The sequence below is a fragment of the Saimiri boliviensis genome, chromosome 8, assembly GCF_048565385.1.
Source record: "Saimiri boliviensis isolate mSaiBol1 chromosome 8, mSaiBol1.pri, whole genome shotgun sequence".
Classification (NCBI taxonomy): Eukaryota; Metazoa; Chordata; class Mammalia; order Primates; family Cebidae; genus Saimiri; species Saimiri boliviensis.
Window position 1 is genome coordinate 42,651,029 of NC_133456.1, and position 22,898 is coordinate 42,673,926.

Here is a 22,898-nt window from a genome sequence, read left to right on the forward strand (position 1 = left end):
AACCCACTCAAGAAATAATAGGAAAAGAGAGAAAGAAAGCAGCAGACATGAGCAATACAAAGAGAACCAAGGATAAGAATTAGAATGCGAACTTGGTCAAGGTATAGCCTTCTGTGTGGAGTAATTGTTTCCATTAGATTCTATTTAAAAATTAATAATGTTAAGAATTAAGTGTTCCTATATGCTGAAGTGTCATTGGTAGTTATTAAATGTTATTTATTAAAATTCTAATAAAAATTAGACTTTAAATATTGACTCCCACTAAATTAAATAATTAAGCCTAATATTACTGGTGAGGGATGACAGAAGGGAGGAGGAAGGGATTCCACTGTGAAACCTGTTTTTTTTAATAAAAAGTTGTATATGTAAATAATGTGTTAAAAGTTATGATTCTCCAAGCCACTTTTTTGTCCATTGCTAGCATTGACTTTCTTTAGAAATAGGCTTATACTTTCCAGGCATTATTACAATCCATGAAATTGACAGAGAACCCACTAATGACTCAGCACACCAGTTCACTTCAAAAGTCTTTACTGGACTAGGCTCAACAATGGAAGAGGACTAAGACATGAGCCCTGCCCTTCAGGAGCCCACAGCCTCGAGAGAGAAAGGGACTTGTAAACACATGGTGACAGTGCAGCATGCTATGTGCAAGACGGGAAATACATACTGGGCATCAAGTCAGGAGGCTTAGAGGCATCTTCACAGATGTGGTGATTACCGGGTAGGACTCTGGCAGTTAAAGATCAGAGAGGAGGATTCCAAGCAGAAGTACTCTGAGGTGCAGAGGTGTGAACCAGCACGCTGCATTTTAGAGACAGCTTTACTTCAGTAGGACTGGGAGAGGTTAGAGGAAACGAATTGCAGCCTCCATGAGAAAAGAACTGGGATCAGGCTAGATTCAACTTTTCTTCTCTCTGTGTGACCCGAGGCAAATTATCTGGTCTCTAGAAGCCTCCATTTCCTTATTTATAAAATTTCTTCCTAGAGCTGTGTTGTTTAAGAGGACCTGGCCCCTAGCACTCAATGAAGACTAGCGGCATAGAGTGAGACATGGTTAAATACGTGAACTGGGACCTTTGGTCTCACAGGACCACCTCAAACTCGCCACCCTACAAACATCTGTGAACCAGGTGCATAGCAAAGACAGCAGTGTAGGTGGTGTGTGTGTTATGTAAGTGAGACAGACAGAGAGACAGAAAGACAGACCACCCTGGGAAGCAGAAAATTAATCCCACCTGTGTCTCCTACTTTCTGACACCCCGTCGATTACACATTTAATGTACTTTCTTTTCTTTTTTCTTTTTCCTTTTTTTTGAGATAGAATCTCACTCTGTTTTCCAGGTTGGAATGCAGTGGCACAATCTCAGCCTCTGCCTCCCAGGTTCAAGCAATTCTCCTGACTCAGCCATCCAAGTATGGTATTACAGGCATGCACCACCATACCCAGCTAATTTTTGTACTGTGAGTAGCCACAGGGTCTCACCATGTTGGCCAGGATAGTCTGGAATTTCTGACTTCCAGGTGATCCACCCTCCTTGGCCTCCCAAAGTGAACACTTAATGTATTTGAAAGTTAGCACTTCTCCTTTTCTTCTCATCCTAATGCCTGTGCTGGTCAGCCAACCAGCTTATGGGGATTGCACGTGTTCCCCTCCACTCTCAGAAATCCACAGAAGCATGGCAAATGAACACACCTATATGAGTGATGCTCATTATCATGGAACACAATACACTTTTAATAAAAGTCTTAACATCAAAGTCCAAACGGATATCTTTCTGGTTTTTGATAAGACACAAATTCATGTGTCTGAAAGCCAGTCACCCCAAACTTTGTCTCCCAAGCTTGCATCTCCTTCTGCGCTCCCTGTGCTGGCCAATGGCATTATTATACACCCAGTGCACAAGTCAGGAAGTCAGGAACTTACAAGTCATCCTTGACCTCCCTCCTCTTCACAGTTCACTCAATCATCTCCAACACTCAGGAAATTGAACTGTAAAAAAACAAGCTTATCTTCTTCCCTCCTTTCTTACTGTGGCTTCCTCAGTTCAGGTCCTTCTTACTTCTTGGCAACATAATTGGAAAAGCTTCTTCAACGGACTCCCCGTGTCCAGCAAAGCCATCCCACATGGTGGCAGAGAGAGCTAAATTATAGAACTCCACTTAGAATCATTGCAGGGTGCTCCATGGTCTACAAAATGAAACCTAAACAGGATTCAGGTCCTGTGTGCTCTGACCCTGCCTCCCTTGACTGTCTCATCAACTCTCATGTAACGCCTTGCATTTTGTGTTCTGATTATGCCAAGTCACTGGTTGTTTCCCAGAAAAACCCTACCAAACCTTCAAACCTTTGCACCTGCAATCCCCTCTGTCTAAAACTTTGCTACTCAAAATGTGACCCAGGCGCCAGCGGCATCAGCATCACCTGGGGGCTTGTTGGAAATGCAGACTCTCAGGCCTCACTCCAGAACCACTGAAGCAGTAGCCACATTTGAACCAGATCCCCTGGTGACGCATGTACACATTAAAGTTTCAGAAGTGCTGCCTGAAAGGTTCTTCTTCCCTACGTTGCCTGTCTCACTGGCTCTCATCCTTACAGGCCCCTGCTCCCCTTGGCATATATTAAATAACATTAACCTGCACTTTACAATGGAAATAAATGTTGTGCTTAACATATACCATCTATACTCATAATTAAAAATAATTCAGTATAATGCTTTCACTACAATATTTTAAAAGACAATATGAAATAAAATATCTATTTCTCTATATTTTTATTTTATTGTACTTTTAACTATACTTTAAGTTCTGGGATACATGTGCAGAATGTGCAGGTTTGTTACATAGGTATACATGTGTCATGGTGGTTTGCTGCATCCATCATCTAGGTTTTGAGGCTCACACTCATTAGGTATTTGTCCTAATGCTATCCCTCCCTATTTCTCTATTTAAATGTGTTGGTACAACTATACTTAAAGATATAACAAAGTAATGAGATGTTTGATTAGAATCACTGGGGATTGACAGATACAAGACTGATTCAGGTATATTACATTGAGCACACAAATACCACGAGCAATGACATAGTCACAATGTGATTTTCCAAGACGGTAAACTGCTCTCAGCAACGTTCTGAAGATAGCAAAACAGAATATTCCTTTGATTCATAAAGGATTCATACTTCTGGAAAATGCAGATTTTATTAAAATTGTGTAGAGTAGGCTTTGTGTGTATATGTGACATGAATTAGGTTTTAGGTTCAGATAGTTATAACCACATTTTCACCTACATGGATATCTTGTGGGACATTCAAACATCATGCTGGATAGATACAGGATTATTCTTTGTTGTATAAGATTAAATCATAGCACAGCAGCGCATCTCACATATCTGGCCTTCATCCACCAAATGCTGGAGCTGTCCTGCCATCAGTGCCCACCAGTCATCAGTAATGACTCCTAAACTTTCCAAACTCTCGAGGGGCCAATGCCTTTCCTACTTTATCTGCCTGTACTATCGTTTGGATATTCAACCCTCTAAACCTCATGTTGAAATGTGATCCCCAATATTGGAGGTGGGGCCTACTCTAAGTGTTTGGGTCACAGGGGGCACATTCCTCATGAATAGATGAATGCCCTTCCTAGGAGAAGAGTGGTGAGTGAGCTCTTGCTATTAGTTCCTGAGAGAGCTGGTTGTTAAAAAGAGCCTGGAATCTCCCTCCCCTCTCTCTTGCATCCTTCCTCTTGCCATGTGATCTCCACCCACACCAGCCCCCCTTTGCCTTCTGCCATGAGTGGAAGTGGCCTGAAGCCTTCACCAGAAGCAGATGCTGGCACCATGCTTCTTATACAGCCTGCAGAACCATGAACCAAATAAAATTCCTTTCTTTATAATCACCCATCCTTGGGTATTCCTTTATAGCAACACAAATGAACTAAGACAGCTTGATAAACTCTAAAACTTCCTTCAAGCCTCAATTGAAGGAAGGAAGCCGTCCATCTGAGGGTGACACAGTTGCCTTCTCTGTCCCTGGTGATTTCCTGGTTCCTTCCTTCCATGGTGCTGTCTCAGCTTCCCTAAATGTAGTGATAACCCAGTCCTTTTTAGTGCACTCAGCTGCTGGCAGAGCAAGAGTCTCCTCTCTCTGGCTTGAAAAGAGAGAAATTTGTTGTCTTGCAGTTGTGGAGGCCAGAAGTCCGAAGTCAAGGTACCAACAGGGCCACCATCCCGCTGAAGGCTCTAGGGAAGAGCTGTTGTTCTACGCTTCTCTCTTAGCTTTTGGTGATCTCAGGTATTCCTTGGCTTGTAGTTGCATTGTGTTATTCCTCTGTCTTCATGTGACATTTTTCCTCATCCCCGTCTGTCCTTTTTTCATAAGGACACCCACCATACTGGACATCCATCACACTGGCCCATCCCATGTCAGTATGACCTTATATTCTTCTTTTTTTTTTTCCTCATTAAACTTTTTTAATGGGTCTCAAAATTCTCTGACAAATTTTTGATCAAGTTGTTTCCATTAAAAAGCACTGATTTTAAAAACTAGTAAGTTAAAACTGCCACACGCAAAATAGAAAACCAAAGTGGTCCACAAAACATTTTCCTTTCCTTTTCAAGGTTTTACAATGCATTGTTATCATTAGTCTTTTACTAGTAAACTTAAATAGCCAATTGAAACAAACAGTTCTGAGATGGTTCTTCCTCCACCACTGATTAAGACTGAGGTGGCAGGTATTAGGGATAATATTCATTTAGCCTTCTGAGCTTTCTGGGCAGACTTGGTGACCTTGCCAGCTCCAGCAGCCTTCTTGTCCACTGCTTTGATGACACCCACGGCAACCATCTGTCTCATATCATGGATAGCAAAGCAACCGAGAGGTGGATAGTGTGAGAAGCCCTCAATGCACATGGGCTTGCCAGGAACTGTATCAACGATGGCAGCATCACCAGACTTCAAGAATTTAGGGCTATCTTCCAGCCTTTTACCAGAGCAGAGGTCAATCTTTTCCTTCAGCTCAGCAAACTTGCAGGCAATGTGAGCTATGTGGCAATCCAGTACGGGGGCATAGCCAGCACTGATTTGGCCTGGAAGGTTCAGGACAATCACCTGAGCAGTGAAGCCAGCTGCTTCCATTGGTGGGTCATTCTTGCTGTCACCAGCAACGTTGCAACAACAAACATCCTTGACAGACACATTCTTGACATTGAAGCCCACACTGTCCCCAGAAGAGCTTCACTCAAAGTTTCATGGTGCATTTCAACAGATTTTACTTCAGTTATAACGTTGACTGGAACAAAGGTGACCACCATACCAGGTTTGAGAACACAAGTCTCCACTCGGCCAACAGGAACAGTACCGATACCACCAATTTTATAGACATCCTGGAGAGGAAGGCGCAAGTGCTTGTCAGTTGGATGAGCTGGTGGTAGGATGCAGTCCAGAGCCTCAAGCAGCGTGGTTCCATTGGCATTGCCACCCATATGGGTGACTTCCATCCCTTGAACCAAGGCATGTCAGCACTTGGCTCCAGCGTGTTGTCACCATGCCAACCAGAAATTGACACAAATGCTACTGTGTCGGGGTTGTAGCCAATTTTCTTAACCTAAGTGCTGATTTCCTTAACGATTTTCTCATGTCTCTTTTGGCTATAGGGTGGCTCAGTGGAATCTGTTTTGATAACAGCAACAATTAGTTGTTTCACACTCAGTGTGTAAGCCACAAGGGCGTGCTCTTGGCTCTGCCCATTCTTGGAGATACCAGCTTCAAATTCACCAACACCAGCAGCAACAATCAGGATGGCACAGTCAGCCTAAGATGTCCCTGTAGTTATGTTTTTGATGGAAGTCTCTGTGTCCTGGGCATCAATGATAGTCATGTAGTACTTGCCGGTCTCGAATTTCCACAAGGAGCTATCAATGGGAATACCACGTTCATGCTCAGCTTTCAGTTCATCCAAGACCCAGGCATACTTAAAGAAGCCTTTTTACATATCAGCAAGCTCCTTCTCCATTTTTTCAACGGATCTTTTGTCCATGCCACTGCATTTGTAGATTAGGTGGCCAGTAATGGTAGACTTGCCGGAACCTATGTGTCCAATGACGACAATGTTGATATGAGTCTTTTCCTTTCCCATTTTGGCTTTTAGGGATAGTTTTCATGACCCCTGTGTTCTGGTGGTAAACCTATTGCCAGGGGGAGGTGGCGGCGGGGAAGCGAACTTCTCTTTTTAACTTTACTCACTACATCAGGAATGCTTCTTAATTACTTTCGCACCCCAAAGCAAATCACACAATCTAAAACTGAGTAAATGTTTAACAAAAATTGTGGAATAAATGACTTTAAAAATTAAAAACAACAACTGTGAGAGCATGTAAATAAGCTGTTGTCATCCATTAAAGTGGAATGTTTCCAATATATCTATTTTACCCAGAAGAGAGTATGATAAAAATGGACATTTGGTAACTTTTTTTTTCTTCATTATAACTTCAACAATTTGCAATCTCTGCTCTTATATTCAACATACTCAAGTGTCAATTGTGTGCCAGGCACTGAGCTAAAGGTTCTTTCAGCAAATTCACAATGCATCATGAGAAACAGCTGCATACATTACTTGGCATCGTTAAATGTGACTTTATACCTCCCTGGTGGAACTAAGGGAAGGAGTGATTAATTCTGACCAGGAGATTTGGGGAGAACTTTTCAGAAAACAGTTCTACACAGTTCCAAAGATCCACACCTTCCATATAGAATAGCAGAAAGATTCATATTCTGAAACTCTCATATAAAGGCAATATGAAGAAATGTGTGATTTATTCACTAACGTCACTTTTCAAAGTCTCTCAAAAATAACTGAAGGCAGGCATTTCCCCAAAGTTTCGTTGTTATAGGTATAATGTATAAGCCCTCTGTTGGGTGACTTGGGACCCTTTTTGCAGACCTCATATCAGCTGTTAAAACTGACTTTTCCAAATGGATGCCACCATCACAGTACTCTTCTTTAACAGCTGATTTGAAATTAATCTTGTTGTCCTTTTCCCACTAATGCATTGTTTGTTACTTGTATCCTGAGGAAATTTACCACTAAAACATATGCTTCTTTTAGTTCAAATATTAAGTAGAAGAGGCTGAAAATATATTTTTACTTTTAGGGGTGGGTTAGGGGATGGTGGTAAAAAATTAAAATTAAAATACTTTCAACATGTTTAATCTTTAATAATACAATAACGTATCTTTCTTCCTTATTGTTCTCTGCTCCAGAGTATTCCATAGATTCTGCCATACCTGATTCATGTAAAAAACATTTGTTGAATGAATTAATGCATGCATACACAGATGAAATGAGTTATTTTTCCATTTGTTCTGAGTTTCAGAATTTTTCTTCAATTTACTAAGCTTTAAGGAAGTAAAAAAAATATTAAAGAGAGCAACCGGGAAGGTTTTTGTTTTTTCTAGTCGTAGAGTGAATGCTGTCTTTGAGGCACCAAGGACTCAAGGTCAGGGAACGCTGTGACCTTCCGAACCTAGCACAAAGGTGGCCTTTTTTTCCCCTCCTTCTCTTCACTGGTTTCATGAGCTGGTGCCAGCTGAGTCTAGATGGTGTGCCTTTACACTTGAATGAAACACTCCCTGCCCTCAGTTCTGGGAGCTCCACTCTGCTGCCTCCATCTGCTGCTTCTGATAAATGCTCATATTTTAAATATATTGCTATCAGCTCACTCCCAAAGTGGTTTGCAGGCTCTCCATATAGCAAACAATCCCACTGGCACAGAGCCACTTTTTGAGTGGGAAGAATTTGGGCAGACAGAAGACATATATCCCGGTGATGAGATGAGAGTGAAGACAGAGGAAATTGCCTGGAGAAGCTAGTGACAAAGACCATGGCTGTGCCCTACAGGTGTTATAGAGTCCATCAGAATCCGTGTAGGGCTCCAGAGCACCTCTATGGAGGGTGAGCACATCTGAAGTGTGGCCATTTTGAGCATGGAGTGGATGTGAAGTTTAAGAAGCTGCATTGCTTTTCTCTGAAAACCTGTTAAAACATTAGCCTGTTCTGCTGAGAACACTCCATTATTAGCAACCTCCCGGAAACTAAGATACACAGGAATTTGCCTCCAGCCCTCAAAGCCTCCTCCGGCACATATACCGTTTATGACACTCTTCCAAGTCCCCCTGCTAGTTTCAGCTGGCAGTTGCCTCCCTTTCAGTGTTTCTTCCTTCCAGCAACTTATCTCTAGCCAACATAATCACCACTTGCATTTGGGACGATAGAGTAACGCAGTGTGGAAGGTCTCCCTGAAGAACATGATCACAGCAGAAGCCACTGGGGTAGACGTCATTCTCTCACAGTTGCAGAGTCATAGAATACTAGAGCTAGAAGGGGAGGTAAGGAACACTGAATCCAATTCCTTTATCCTACAGGAACCTCAAATTTTCGTGTCCCACATGGATTCCGTATGCCCCTCCTCCTACCTACCTCCCCTTTTGCTTTTCCTCATTTCAGCAGTGTGACTCCAGTTGCTCAGACCAAAAACTGGGGAGTATTTGGTCTGACAGCAAACCCTGCTGGCTCTACCTTCAAAACATAGCCAGTATCTGACCTCTTCTTGCCTCCACTACTGATTACAATTCTGATCCAAGATACCTTCATCTCTCCTCCAGATTATTGCAATAGCCTAAGGGTCAGCATGGGCAAAATCTGTCCTGTTAACTGCTTCGGTAAATAAAGTTGTATTGAAACACAGCCCGACTCATCAGTTTACCTTGTCTGTGGCTCTTTCGTGGTATAATGACAAAGTCAGGGAGTTGCAACATAGACCTTAGGTCCGGAACAATATTTACCATCTTTTGCCTTTTACGGAAAACGTTTGCTAACCCCGGGAATAACCTATTAAATTCCATCCTCACCTTCCCCTCCTCCCCACCCCATGATCTGTCTGATCTTATCTGCTGCTGTTCTCCTGTTTCTGACTTTGGTCTGGCCACACTGGCCACTCTCCCGACCCCTTGATCTTCCTCTGTAAGCCAGGCATGCTCCGGTTGCCCGGCCTTGTATGGACCTTTCCCTCCGCCTGAAATGATCTCTACATTCACATCTGCCTGGCTTGCTCAGCCTTTACTCCCTTTATACTCAAATGCTCTCTTTTAGTGAGCTTTCTCTGACCACCTTATTTAAAACAGCACTCCACTCACTGCTTTACTTCTCTCCATAGCATCTAACACCACTTAACATACCACATTTTCCTCATGACGAAGCTTGCATTTTAGTGGGGAGACGGGGAGAGACAGCAGGCACAATAAATGAAGTTTTGTTTTCCTGATATACCCACAGTGTATAGGCATGCTCCAGGTGTTTAATAAATGAATACTTCCTTTGAAGCAATGGTGCTATAGCAGAACGTATCAGTGTCTGAGCGAGCATCTCCACAGACAGTTGTGCTTATGGCAGTCACTAGGAACCATAGGCAGAATCGACCTGTGAAATGACCTGGGGACTTATGGAGGTATTTTATCTTCCACTTCCCCACTTCCTTTTCCTTATTTCACGTCTTACCACATTACCAGGGCCCTCATGCTATGCCTTGAGTCTGTGGTTTTCGTTTCTACAACATTTCAGAGCTTTACTGTTTCCTCTTCCACCCGTCATTATTACCAAAAGAGGAAGCCTGGCACCTTCTCTTCTAAGTTGATAGACACATTAAAGCCCAAATAGTAATAAATAATAATGTCTCTACCTCCTGGAAAATCATTTGCATTTAAACAGCTTTCAATACCTAACTCCAAAGAGGTAAGTGATACGGGAATTCCCAGCAGGCACTTGGCCTGGACCAGCTGGGGTAGTCGTTGAGAGGTCCCTTAAGCAAAATACAATCACAGCCCATGGACAGCTGTCTACTCTGTCTCTGCAGGGTGGGTGCCGCCATGGTATGTCCCCCTCGGAAGGTGCACGCACACAGATACGCAGAAGCCAATCAGGGACACTGGGAACACCTTAACTTCCATGGAGAAAAGCTGTCACTTACGCGTGTTCACTACATATATACCACGAATTCCTTCCCTGAGCACTTTGATACCTTTTTGTCTAGCTTACAGTCCCACTAGCACAAAGCACTTGTTGGAAGAAAAAGGAAGCCAGATAGGCATAAGGCGCAGACCCTGACCCAGTTTGGCTGTGTCCCACCCAGATCTCACCTCTCGAACCGTAAGCCCCATAATCCCCACATGTCTAAGGAGAAACCTGGTGGGTGATTTGGTCATGCGGGTGGTTCCCACATGACGTTCTCATGATAGTGAGTTAGTTCTCACAAGATTTGATGGTTTTATAAGAGGCTCTTGCCTCTTTGCTACTCACTGTTCTCTCTCTTGCCATGTTAGATGTACCTCTTCCCTTTCTGCCATGATGTTAAGTTTCCTGAGGCCTCCCCAGCCATGCAGAAGTGTGAGTTAGTTAAACCTCTTTTCTTTATAAATTACCCAGTCTTGGGTATGTCTTTGTAGCAGTGTGAAAATGGACTAGGAGATCGCCAAAAGGCAGGCAGGATACGGTTTATTAGAGCACAAATCACAGGATTCTATTGGCCTTCTGGGGCCATACTTACCACACTCCAAAACCCAGTGAGCGCTCTGAAGGTGGAGAGGAGAAACAGATTAAGCAGCACAACTGTTTCACTTTAAAAGGACAAAAAATAATCTCGATTCTCAGGCTGTGCTGTGCAAGAAACCAGTGGACTTTCGCAGGCAATTCAGTACTATCAGACAAAATTAAGCGAATCATCCAAACTACCAAGGATTTATGGGTTAGGTCTGACTGATCCGCCTATCAAGAGCCCTGTTCTGTCTCTAGAGAATGCAGCACTCATGCAAGCCCTGCGTAGAGAATCTGCTTACCTCTCAAGGACAGGGCAGGTTAGGATGAGCTCTTTACCTTAGTGTGCCAGAAACAGCTCCAGGTGGTCTTGACCAGGTGGCCATCACAAATGAACATATCGTTTTCTTTGGAATTATGATAGAGTATGACTTGTTTTTCCCGTACTCCACACGTTGCCACGTAGGACCCACTGAATTTGCCACCTGGTGAAACGGTTATTGATCTGTCACTCCTCCAGGGGATCCCCTAGTTTCATTTCCTTCATTCTCTAGACAAAGAGACACAATTGTGTAACCATATGGACACTTTCTGCATTTTATCAAAATGGCATCTTGTAAATGAAAACTCACAAGAGATGAGCACAGATGTCAGATACAAAGTACTCTGATGGACGCACACAAAAAAAGGCATTTTGTACACGACAGTGAAACCAGTTTCTTAAAGTATTTCTAAACCCACCGAATATAGAACTAAAGAGATTCTCAAACCACTTTGAAGTACACATTGGCTTCTATCTGAACAAAGGCAGAACATGTGCGGCTCTAACAGGAGATGTGAGAGACCCTGCTGTCCACATGAGAGGCTTCACTTGCAGCTGACTTGCTTCTGTCTCCTGGGTGCTACACAGCCCCGACTAGCACCTGTGACCTGTAGCTAATACAAAACACCCAGGAGGCCAGGATGCAACTTGGGTTCACAGGGATTCTCCACTCTACTACAGGTGGATCCCTCCCGACCAAGCAAAGGGGACAGAGGAACTGATGATACTTTTACCAAGATAAATCATGTCCCAGCAGGCCACTTGTCTTCTGAGGTCAGACACTAAGCCAGTGGCTCTCAAACTTGAGCATGCCCCAGAATCACCTGGAAAACTCAATGAAACACAGATAGCTGGGCCACACTCCAATGCGTCTCCTTTAGTAGGTTTAGGGCTGGACCCAAGAATTTGCATTTCCAAGTTTCCTGGTGCTGCAGGTGCTGTAAACCCAAGTAGCACCCTTTGAGAACCGCCCCTTTAAGCTCAGTGTGGGTCTAACTCTTTTCTTTCCTGCTACCGTTGTGGTTCCCAGGCCCTGTGGCTGGGGAAGAGATGAGGCAAGATGCAGCTTCTGCAGCTGCAGTTAGCATGTGGGAGCGGTCAAACCCAGGGGCTGTTCAAGATAGATTAGTGAGGGGGACGGGGCCTGGAATCAGGCCACCTTTCTCATGACTCCAGACACGTCTGTCTGTCTTGTCTGAGAGTTCAAACACGGTTTATCCATTTCACTTTTAAATTCCCCCTAAAGAGAGTCTGAGTCCACTGGCCCACACCCACAGCAATGAGATCAGTATTAGAGAAAAGAAGATTGGCAGATGGACTCACGAGAGCTCATGTAGTAGCATCAATAAACAAACATCATGAGGCACAGTCTCTCAAGCAGTTTTGCACACGTGGTCACAGCAGGGCGGGGAAGGGTGTACCTAGAGAGCCCTGTGTGGGCAGAAAACGGTTTTCTCAGCAGACATTCCTGGCTGCTTCTGGTGGAGGATTCATTTGAAATTGTCAGTCTGAAAGGCAGACAGCTACTCTGCAGCTCATTTCAGAGAACACCCATGTGCTCTAGCCTTCATTTTCTTTTCCTACAAAACTTGTCCCTCCAAGGATACAAAAGCCAGTCTTTGGAGATCTATTTCTTTCTATACCTTGGCCCCAAAGAGGAATTACGGTGCAGTAAAATGTTGCCAGTGGAGCTGGGATGAAAAGAAACAATGAGTCTGTAGAGCGGTTTTGGTCAATTCAAAGGTGTTTGTGTGAAAGTAAGGAAGTAGGGAGTTAGAGGACTGCTGGCAGTATCTTTGAAGGGATGGGCTGTGCTCATTAACTACCATACATGGTATTCTTCAGGAGGGATGACACATTTACTTCTGTTTATGTTTCCTTTGAAGGTCAGCCGGGGCTCTGCTCTGCCTTATCTTCACTCCAGGACCTAGGCTGAGGGGGCAGCTGCTGTCTGAGCATTGCTGATTGCCATGGCAGAGGGAAAGAAAAAAAGAAAAAATTGCATGCTAGGCCTAGAAACTTTGGTCCAGATGTACACGGTTTTCAGGAGTTGAATGTTATCCACCCTACCCCCTCTACAAATTCATGCCTACCCCAAACTTCAGAACATGATCTTTATTTGGAAATAGGGTCTTCGCAGGTATATGTAGCAAAGAATTTCAAGATGATACCTACATTGGTCTCTAAATCTAATGATGGAAGTCCTCATAAGAAGAGGCAAGCGCACACAGAGAAGAAGACCCTGTGAAGACAGTGGCAGAGATTGGCATGATACTGCTCAAGTTAAGGAATGCCAAGGGCTGCCGGGCTAGGAAGGAAGGATTCTTCTCAGGAGCCTTCGGAGAGAGCGTGGCCCTCAGAATAGTGAGAGAATGAACTTCTCTTTTCTTAAGCCTCCTGTTTATGGTAATTTGCTATGCTCTCCCCAGGAAACGAACACACTGGCCCCAACAAGTCCCACTGCCATACCTGATTTCAATGGCATGGGGAAGGACGGTCTCACAGTGCTGGATCGTCTCTCTCAGATCCACTCTCTACTTTCCTATACTCTACTCTGAGCCTGGAAAGTTAAAATTCAAGAACTGTATCAACAGACTCCCCTTTCCTCTGGCCCCTGGTTAAGACTTGCCAAGAGAGGGAGTTCAGAGGGAGGCAAGAGAGTGAGGTCATCCACTTTGCCACCGACCTCCCTGCCAGGATGCTTGTAGTGGTGTGCCACTATTGGCCACAGCTCCAGGCAGGCAGCCCCTCCTTCAGTTTCTTCTTTCTCTTGGGGTTCTGGTAACATTTCTTCCCCCTACTCCTCTAGGAACGTGGTGCAACAGCTGTTGTTAGCCAACCTGCTCCACCATCCCTTGTTGGTTTCCCATTGCCCCACTCACAACCTTGTAGACAGTCCTTTTATTAATCTCTCCTCACTAACTTCATGTGAGCGTGCCATCTGTTTTCTGCTGAGACCCAGCAGACACACATACCATGTACCCAGGAGGACAGTTAGACATCTTTGATGGACACAGCGACAACCTTGCTAAATTGAGAAGCAGCTCTAGTGCAACAATGGTGGGAAATGCAATGAGAGTGGTGGGTCGCACGATGGCTTTGCTTCCACTCCTCCCTCTCTGGAAGAGGAAGGAAGGTGAGATCTGAAGCAGGATTCAAATGCCAGCTTCCCCATCTATCAGCTGTAATAGGAATCTCGCTGAACCACAGTTTCTATACACATATGGGTATAACAATGCTTCCTTTATGAGGCTGTTGTGTGGATTAATGAAGAAAAATACGAAAAAAAACACAAAAAACAAAAAAACAACAACCTAGCTGTGGTAGGTAGAATAATGTCCCCCAAAGAGTTCCAAGCCCTCATCTTTGCAAACTTGTGAATATGTTACTTTACATGGCAAAGAGACAGTGTGGATGTGAGATTACCGACCTTAAAATAGGAAGATTATCTTGGATTACCAAGGGGGCCCATCTAATCACTTGAGCACATAAAGTCAGAAGTGGAAGGCAGAAGAGTTGGTCAGAGATGAGGCACAAGAAGCAGAGACAGAAGGTATCCAGTGTCCGAAGAATTTAATATGCCACTCCTAGTTCTGAGGTGTGCAGGGACTACCTACAGTGACTCAAAAGAGGCCTCTAAATACCAAAGGAGGCGCCCAGATGGCAGCCAGCAAGGAAACAGACCTCAGTCCTACAGACATTGATTTCTGCCAACTACTTGGATTAACCTGGAAATGGACTCTCCCCTAGAGCCTCGGGAAGGGAAAGCAGCTCAGCGAATGGCTGATTCAGTCTTGTGAGACTTGAAACAGAGAAACCAGCTGAGCCTACTGGACTTCTGACCTACAGAACTGTGAGATAATTAATGGGTGTTGTTTTAAGCCCCTAAATTTGGAGTAATTTGTTACGGTAGCAATCGAAAGCCAATCCACTAGCATAGTGAGGTCTTGGTGCGTGGTATATGCCCACTGCATGTATGTTATCTGCTCTCAAAGAGGAGAGGCAGGCAAGTTACAAAGGGGCCTTCTCAGGACCCAAAACAGTATGTGCTCTCAAAGAAACAAGCCTGCTGCGATTTACAATGTAACACAGGACCCGGCTTTTTCTAGTGCTTTCAAGGGCGCCCCACCTGAATGGCCTCCTGCAGCAACGGCAGAGGGAGTAGAGAATGTTATGCATCTTGCTATTCATTTGACGAAAACACATAGCAGATCACATAGTCTTCTCTGTGGCAGGATACCCCGTTCCTAAAACCCTCGGTCCTATTACCCTTCTACCTTGAGGCAGTTTCTGCTTCTAATATTTACCCCTAATTGAAGCACAGGCTAGTAAAAAAAAAAATTATTTCCTGCTGCTGGAGCCTTCCTTCTGTTCCCCTAAGCCAAATCCATCTCTCCACCCCCACAATCCCACACCAGTATCTTCCAGCTCCCTAACTAGCCAAACCTAACCCTTGACCAGACAGCACAGACAGACCTTCGTTGCTTGACTGCTTTATTTGATGACTGGGGCTCCTATGCCTACTTAGCTGGGTCAAGTTGAAACAGCATCCTAGGAAGCTGGGCTCTGAGCCAGGTGTCGGAGACATGGGTCCATTAGCATTTAATCGCCAATGAAATGCAAAGAACAAGCAAATTAAGGGCTAGCCAATAGGCATAGACCTGTGCATCTAGCTTCAATCAAAATTGTTGACACTTCTCCAATTCAAGGTGCTCCTTCAAGGCTCCTGACCAGCAACTGGTGATTCTTTTGATAATATTTTCACTGCCCTTCTAGGAGACCAATCTCACTATGTAAGATGATTATTATAATAAGAGCTAATATTTACTGTGTGCCTGCTGTGCCTCTGGCACTGTTCTACACAACTGTAAAGGTGTTAACTTATTAAATTCTCAAGTCATTTTCAAAAGTTAATTTCTATTATTTTTATCAACCTTGCTTTACAAATGAGTCCTTAGAAAACAAGGACTTAGAAAGGTTAAATAATGTGTGCAAGGTTAACAGGTAATAAGTGGCTTGGGCTGTAACTCGGACCTAGGCTGAAGTGACTCTGTGTTCTCCACACCACACTGAGTTTTCTTGATTGATTCGACACACGTAGGTCTCCAGCAGGCACTATGTTTGACTTTGAAGATTGTGATGGTTAATTTTAGGTAAAAAGCTGCCTGGATTAAGAGATAGGTGGTAAAGCATTATTTCTGGGTATGTCTCTGAGGGTATTTCCAGAGGATATCGGCATGTGAGTTAGTGGACTAAATTGGGGGGATCCTCCTTCAATGTGGGTGGGCACCATCTAATAGGCTGGGTGTCTTGATAGAGCAAAAAGGCAAGGAGAGGCTCTCTTGCTCTCTCCTCTGGAGATGAGACACCCTTCTTATTCCCGTCTTTGGCCATCAGAACTCTAGGTTCTCCAGGCTTGGAACTCTGAGACTTGCACCAGTGGCCTCCTGGCTTCTTAGGTCTTCAGCCTCAGAGTAAGAGGTGCGCCAAGGGCTTCCCTGGTTCTGAGGCCCTCCATGCTACTGGCATCCCTGGGTCTCCAGGCTTATCGACAGTCTATTGAGGAACTTTTCAGCCTCCATAATCACAGGAGCCAATCCCCCTATCTCTCTATCCTATTAGTTCTGTCTCTAGAGAACCCTGACTAATACAGACATGCCAATATACTCAGGGCAAGTTTCATTTTCTCCAACCTAACGTGATAGAAGAGGAAACTATCATGCAGAAACAAATATCTACTGACACATTTTGTAAGCAGTATGAACAAAGCATCATGGGAGAGACAACTAGACCCATGAAGTGATAGAGAATCACAGCAATGAGGAAAAATAGGATTGAGAAAGGCTTCTGGGAGGAAATGATGTTTAACCTTGGCCTTGAAAGATGAGTTGGAATTCTTTGAGTTGAGGAGCAAAGAAGAAAACGTAAGGGAGAATTATGAGAAGCAGAGCAAACAGCGTGAAGCACAAAAGCCTGAAAGTAGAATGGCCCAGGCTTGGAATAATGCAATGTTGCTAGCGTTGCCTGGCCATGCAACAGATGTGAGTTTGCATTCCATTGGCCAGAAGTATTAACAACTTAAGAATCTTAATTACAATAAAAGCACATATTCAGAGACGCTAAGACGAAAGAGATAATACTCAGAAACTACAACCAGCCGATGACTGATAAGCCAAAAATAGGAACTTAATGATGCTAAGAACCTCTAATATATCAGATCAACTCCAAGGTTAGTTCAATAGTTTCATTCACATATGTTTACACAACACCCTTTTATGCTGGCTGCTTTGTCAGACACTGATGGAAGATATGGTTCCTGACCCCGAGAGGTTTATTTACTCATTCAGCCACTTATTTATTCACTCATTCTGTTTATTCTTTTAACAACCATTTTTTGAGTACCTACTATGCGCCAGGCAAAGGGGCCAGCAGTAAAGACGACTCACATGGTCGCTCCCCTCATTGAGCTTATAGTCTAGGAAGGAGTTATTACCGACCAGGAAGACAGCCATATAACAGACAATTTTAATAAAATACAGTAAATGATACACACCAAAATAAGATTAAAACACAGAGAAGGACACTTATCTTACACTGACATTATCTTGGGCCTTGGTTTACTGTGGGATCCTTTGCTGTTATGTTCCCTATTGTGGAAAGATGCCATCTGGCCCTACAGAAAGCACAGACCGTGAGTAGATAGCCACATGGACTTCTAAGCCAACCGTCAGGGGCACCAGGAGACAGTACTGTCTCATGCCTCTGCTTGACTCACCACCATGAGGCAAAACAGTATTGCCGAATGAAAAGTTACAATAAGGATACAATTGTATCTACACAAACTTTTTAAGATATGATTACATCAATACCTACTATGTAGTAGGATCTTGATATTGTGTGGGGAGGAAGATAAAAGTAGATGTAACATTCAGACAGAAGTGAGGGAAAGGGAAATTTTTTTATGCATTGAGAGAGGAAGTTTGTGAATTTTTTCACTGGCATTGGAGTTAGAGAGACTTCAGTCCGACCACAGCCTCTCCCTGAGCTTATGACCAAGCCTCACTTTCCTCATCTATAAAGGTAACAAGAGTGATTTTTGTAGGTTTACTTATCTGTAAAGAGGAAACTATAGCAAGCTGGATATTATAGTGTAAAAAGAAAAGAGGATGGAAATGAGAAAAAGGGAGAGAGACAAACAAAAGAGAGAGCAGTGTCACATGTAACTCTGGGCAGAGTGCTTACCATGCCTCTTTCCCTTTGTTTACTCGCCTCAAAAAGGGAGATCATAACCTTTACCCTTTTTGAGACTGTTATGAAGATTAACTTAGGTGATATAGCGAATGTGCATTTCCTCTGTTCAAAACATTCTAACATGTATTATCCCCTCCCTCTCCACCCAAGACACTCCTTACATACAGATAAGGTTAGCTCAACATCCAAATTCAAATACTTGGAAAAGTTAAAAGGGAAACCTTTAAAATGATTAAATGCTGAAAGGGCTTGAGGTTATCTCAGAGAGAGGGTAATCAAATCTACTCAGGCTGCTTTGGAATGTCTCTCCTGGGATAGGCCTCCTCTGGCCCCACCACCAAAACATATCCCAGCTAGATTGCCGGGAGCAGCAGTGGTCACCCAGGTGGCCTCTCATTCCATTTTCTGCACAAAAAGACATTAAGCATATAGCTCAGTAGCTCCCAGTGTAAAACAGAACATCACCCGATTTCTACCTCTGAAGGTTGGGGACAGTCCTTTCTAGTCACTCTTCAGCTTCAGGGGGGTTGGTTGGTATCAGGGACAGCTGACAGCCTTATTTAGCCAACCAGCTGCTCTGTGATACACAATGTCCCTAATGCTCAAAGTCTGGTGGATGATTCTTTTGTATCCACATAAGCAGCAGTTGGAGGAGAATCGATGAGTCCCTTTGGTTGCCTCAGGGTGTCAAGGCTGCCATTCAAATCATTACCACCATAATTATTAACCATTGTTTTAGTGAGATGTCTGCCAGACAATTGTTTTCTTTATTTTTTAATCATTAAAAACGCAATCAAATTTCACTAAAGCAATGCTTGCCTCAAGTCGCATTCAACACATTTATTAAACCCCTTCTGTTTGCCGAGCTCAATGGAAAGTCTTGGAGGAGGGAATACTTAAAATGTTCTCGGGTTTAAAAGAATTGATACTGCTGTGGGGTAGAGGTTCACACACACACACACACACACACACACACAATTACAGGAAGAAGCTCGATAGTATACAATACATTGGTACTGAGTGTGATAGACAGTGCCACTTTCATATGCTGGATTTTATTTCTGTGGCAATGGGGTGCTTGGGAGGAGCCGCACTGTGTAGAGGATTTGGAGAAGTAGGGTACTGTGGTGGGAAATTGCTTTCTTTCCCAGCAGGTAGGAGGAAAACAATCAAAGGGGTGGACAGGATGTGCACCCCATTAGAGCAGCCACCAGAGCCTGACATTTTGATAGGAGAGTACATCAAAGGGTAACTGTTAAAAGTACCTTTAAAAGGACTTTTGCATCAGGATGAATGCTGTGGCCTCTGTGATTCAGCGATAAATTCAAAAGGCTTGTCCCTGTTGTGGCTTGCGGCCACATTTCGAACCCATTTATCAAGCATGTTAAACCGAGGGCCGCACATGGGGTAGTCACGACCCAAGCTCAATAACCTTGCTGGTGGGGATGTGTCGGACACGCTGCTAGTGCCCGTTTGCCACAACACTCGCTAGTCCCGGCGGCGGCGGTGTTCACGGGTAACAATGTTTACCACCGGGAAGGAAACTTGTTTAACCCTGATCAGAGAATGAAAACACTAAAGAACCAAGTAAGACCGAAGAGAACCGCACAGGAACCGCAGAGCCCGTGGACGAGCAGAATACCGAACTCGCGAGGGGCAAGTGGAAGCTCCCTGCGGGCAGGGGCCCGGCCACCGCCCAGCCCTGGGCGTGGCGGCCTCGGACTCAGGGCCCACGGAGGAAGCGGCGAGACGCCCCCACGCGCGGTGCGCTTCGATGCCTGACGGCGGCGTTCGGGGGAAATGGGCGCAGGTGAAAGCCCAGAAGGCGGCAGGGTCCGCGCGCGCAGCCTGACTTCGGGTCCGGGGAGAGACGGCGGCCGCGGCGGGGCGGCGCCGGGAGCGCGGCCCTGGTGGGAGCGAAAGCGAAGAGGGAAAAAGTGGCGCGAGAGGACCGTGCGGCGGCGCCGCGCGAGAGGCGCGAACGGACCTGCGGAGAGGCGGCTGCGGCGGGGTCCCGGGCGAGCGTGGGAACACAGCGCTCGGCCTCCGGCGGCGGACGGGCGCGGCCCCGGGGGCGGGCGGGTGCGACGGGACGTGACCGGGAAGCGCGGCGCGTGCCACCGCCCGGGCGCGGGCGTCCGGCCTCCGCGGAGCGGGCGGGCGCCGGGACCGAAGCCGGCGGCCGGGGCGGGGTGGGGGGGCGCGGCGTCAGCAGCCGCGGGTGCGGGGCGGGGCCGAGCGCGCGTGCGCGGCCGCGCGGGCGGGCGGGCGGGGGAGCGGGAGGGAGGCGGCGGGAGCGAGCGTGCGCGCGGCCGGGCAGCCTGGGCAGCGGGTCCTGCCTGTGACGGGCGGCGGCGGTCGGTCCTGCCCGTAACGGCGGCGGCGGCGGCGGCGGCTGCTCCAGACACCTGCGGCGGCGGCGGCGACCCCGCGGCGGGCGCGGAGATGTGGCCCCTGGTGGCGGCGCTGTTGCTGGGCTCGGCGTGCTGCGGTGAGTGGCTCCTCGCCCCCAGCCCTGCGGCTGCTGTCGCTTCGCCCCCGCGGGCGTGTGGGCTGCGCCCTCCAGAGGGTGGCCGGGGCGCCGAACGCTCGGGCCTGAGCGCCCGGAGTGCGGACGCGGGAGGGCCCCGCGGGGAATCGGGCGCCGCCTTTCTTCCTCCCTTCCTTTCCCCGGTTGCCTTTTCCCCCCCGGGTGACGGCGGGGCTCGTCGCCTCCACCCGGTTCTCCATCTCCAAATGCACACGCAGAGGACGACTCCAAACCGCGCACCTGGCGCAGAAATTAACTAGAAGGAAAGGGCGCGATCGCAGGCGAGGGGCTGCACCTGCCAGGGACCCCCTCCATGCGCACCCCTCTCCCTTCTCTGTGCTTAGACGCGTTTGGGGTTGAGGGAGGGAGAGTGGGAGGGCTCGGGCCTCTTGTGATGGAAGTGCGCATTTTGGCGAAGTCGGCGAGAAGGGGTTTTTGCTGTTTGCCTCCCACATGAACATAGGAGCGAAGAGGATGTAAAGGACACAATTAAGTTTCATTTTCAACTCAGCATTCAATCAGAAGAATCTTCCGGCCGTGTGATTTTTGCTTTCGTTCTTAATCCTAAAAATAAGCTTCCTGGAAACTCTTTCTTTCTCGTGACCCCCCATGCCCCATCAGCCACTTTCATACATTCCAAATTGTACGTTGAAGTTTTTCCCACTTTATTTGGGGGAACCGTTGAAAAGTAATCCGGATTTCGCCTGAAATAGGAAGACAGTAACCTCCAGTCAAAACATGTGCCATAGAATGGGATTTGGTGTCTTCCGACGCCAAAGAACCTTCCCCCCCCACCCCCCGCCACCCCCAAGCTTTTGGAATCCATTTCGCTTTTGTAAAACGTGTGCTTCGACTGTAAAAACAGCAAGGAATAGAAACATTCGTAGCTCTACAGTGCCTGTCACACTTCACATCTATAGAGCCTTTTGTGAACTTTCGTAAGATTCAGAATTGAGCTTGAGTACCAGTAACAGCAATTGTTACATTTATCCTAGAATGCTAAATTAATTCCGTTTTAAACTGATTATTAGGCTCAGTGTGCCGTTCCTAAAGGCTATCTCCAGGATACCCTTAAGTCTCTGCTTACCACTTTCCTCCTTCCCCAAGCATCCTGGATGTTGGGGCTGTGAATCAAGATCTCCGTTATCTAAATGGTTGATGTTAGTGTTTTCCTGTCATCACGTTTAGTGTGCTTGTTGCCTTCACTGTCATTATAGCTAAAATAATACTGCTTTCAGAGACGTGTTGTATAATCGCATCATAATTTCAGAACGCCTTCATATTAAACCAGATATGAAGTGATACAATATCACTTATTCAAACTGGCCAAAATAGTAAAAAATATAAACCATATCCCGTTTTTAAAACAGGCAGAATAGATTTAAATCAAGTGGATCTGAACTGTTGGAATGGTTCTTTGAGGAATAGGATTTGTTAGGCCTTCTTTAGTGATAGTTAATATTATTAACTAGCTCTTGTTTACACACAATTTTAATGTATTCAAATCCCTAGAGTCATATAATTCAGAATTTTTGTACTTAGTTAATATTAACCTGAAAAAAAAAAAAAAAGCAAAATGCAGGCATTATGCAATTGAGTTCTGTTAAGTGTGGACTGTTAAAGCAGGAAGTGATAGTATTTGTCATAAAATATTTTTTGTGTGTGTTTAATATATAGCTTCAAAAGGACATGTATGAAGAAAGATGTCTCAGCACACAGGTAGTTATAAACCAAGGGACTTGAGAAACTGACTTTATAATCTAGAAGGAGTAAGAAAGTCATGGATTTGTACATTCATTTGTACTGAAGTTTGATTTTGCTTTCAGTTTCATTAATTAAGCCCAGGGAATCAGGGACCTTTCCTGGTAACCTCTACAGTGTTAACTGGCCTTTGTGTTAAAATAAGTCATCTCAGATACTCATTTCCTGCAATTACAGGCAAACTGCAACACACCTTAATGGACTGCAAGATGTGGAATGAATTACTGTGTTGCTTTCCACTCTGCCCCCACCTTATGTTCAATTATACTTTGTTTAAAAGTGCATACAGTTTCAGTGGTATTCATTAGCAAGCAAATAAAACCTTAAATAATAATGGTGGTGTGAACTGTCTTCTTAGCAGTTGGATTTCTCTTTGTTCAAAATGAGTTTTTTTGTTTTTGTTTTTGTTTTAAATCGGGTACATATGATTAAAATTTTTTTCATTGTCTAA

At 45.2% G+C, this 22,898-nt stretch overlaps 1 protein-coding gene and 1 pseudogene across 2 annotated transcripts in view; one reads left to right on the forward strand and one right to left on the reverse strand.

Moving 5' to 3' along the window:
• The window catches only part of LOC141585368 (elongation factor 1-alpha 1 pseudogene), a 73,007-nt pseudogene extending 54,754 nt beyond the window's left edge, over positions 1 to 18,253 (reverse strand).
• A 2,179-nt stretch (positions 18,254 to 20,432) lies between these two features.
• CD47 (CD47 molecule) overlaps positions 20,433 to 22,898 on the forward strand; it is a 44,013-nt gene continuing 41,547 nt past the window's right edge. For both annotated transcript variants that reach the window (XM_039477285.2, XM_074404415.1), the window contains exon 1: positions 20,433 to 20,647. In XM_039477285.2, coding sequence (XP_039333219.1) covers positions 20,602 to 20,647 — 46 coding nt within the window. In that variant the 5' untranslated portion in view covers positions 20,433 to 20,601. The remainder of the gene's footprint in view (positions 20,648 to 22,898) is intronic.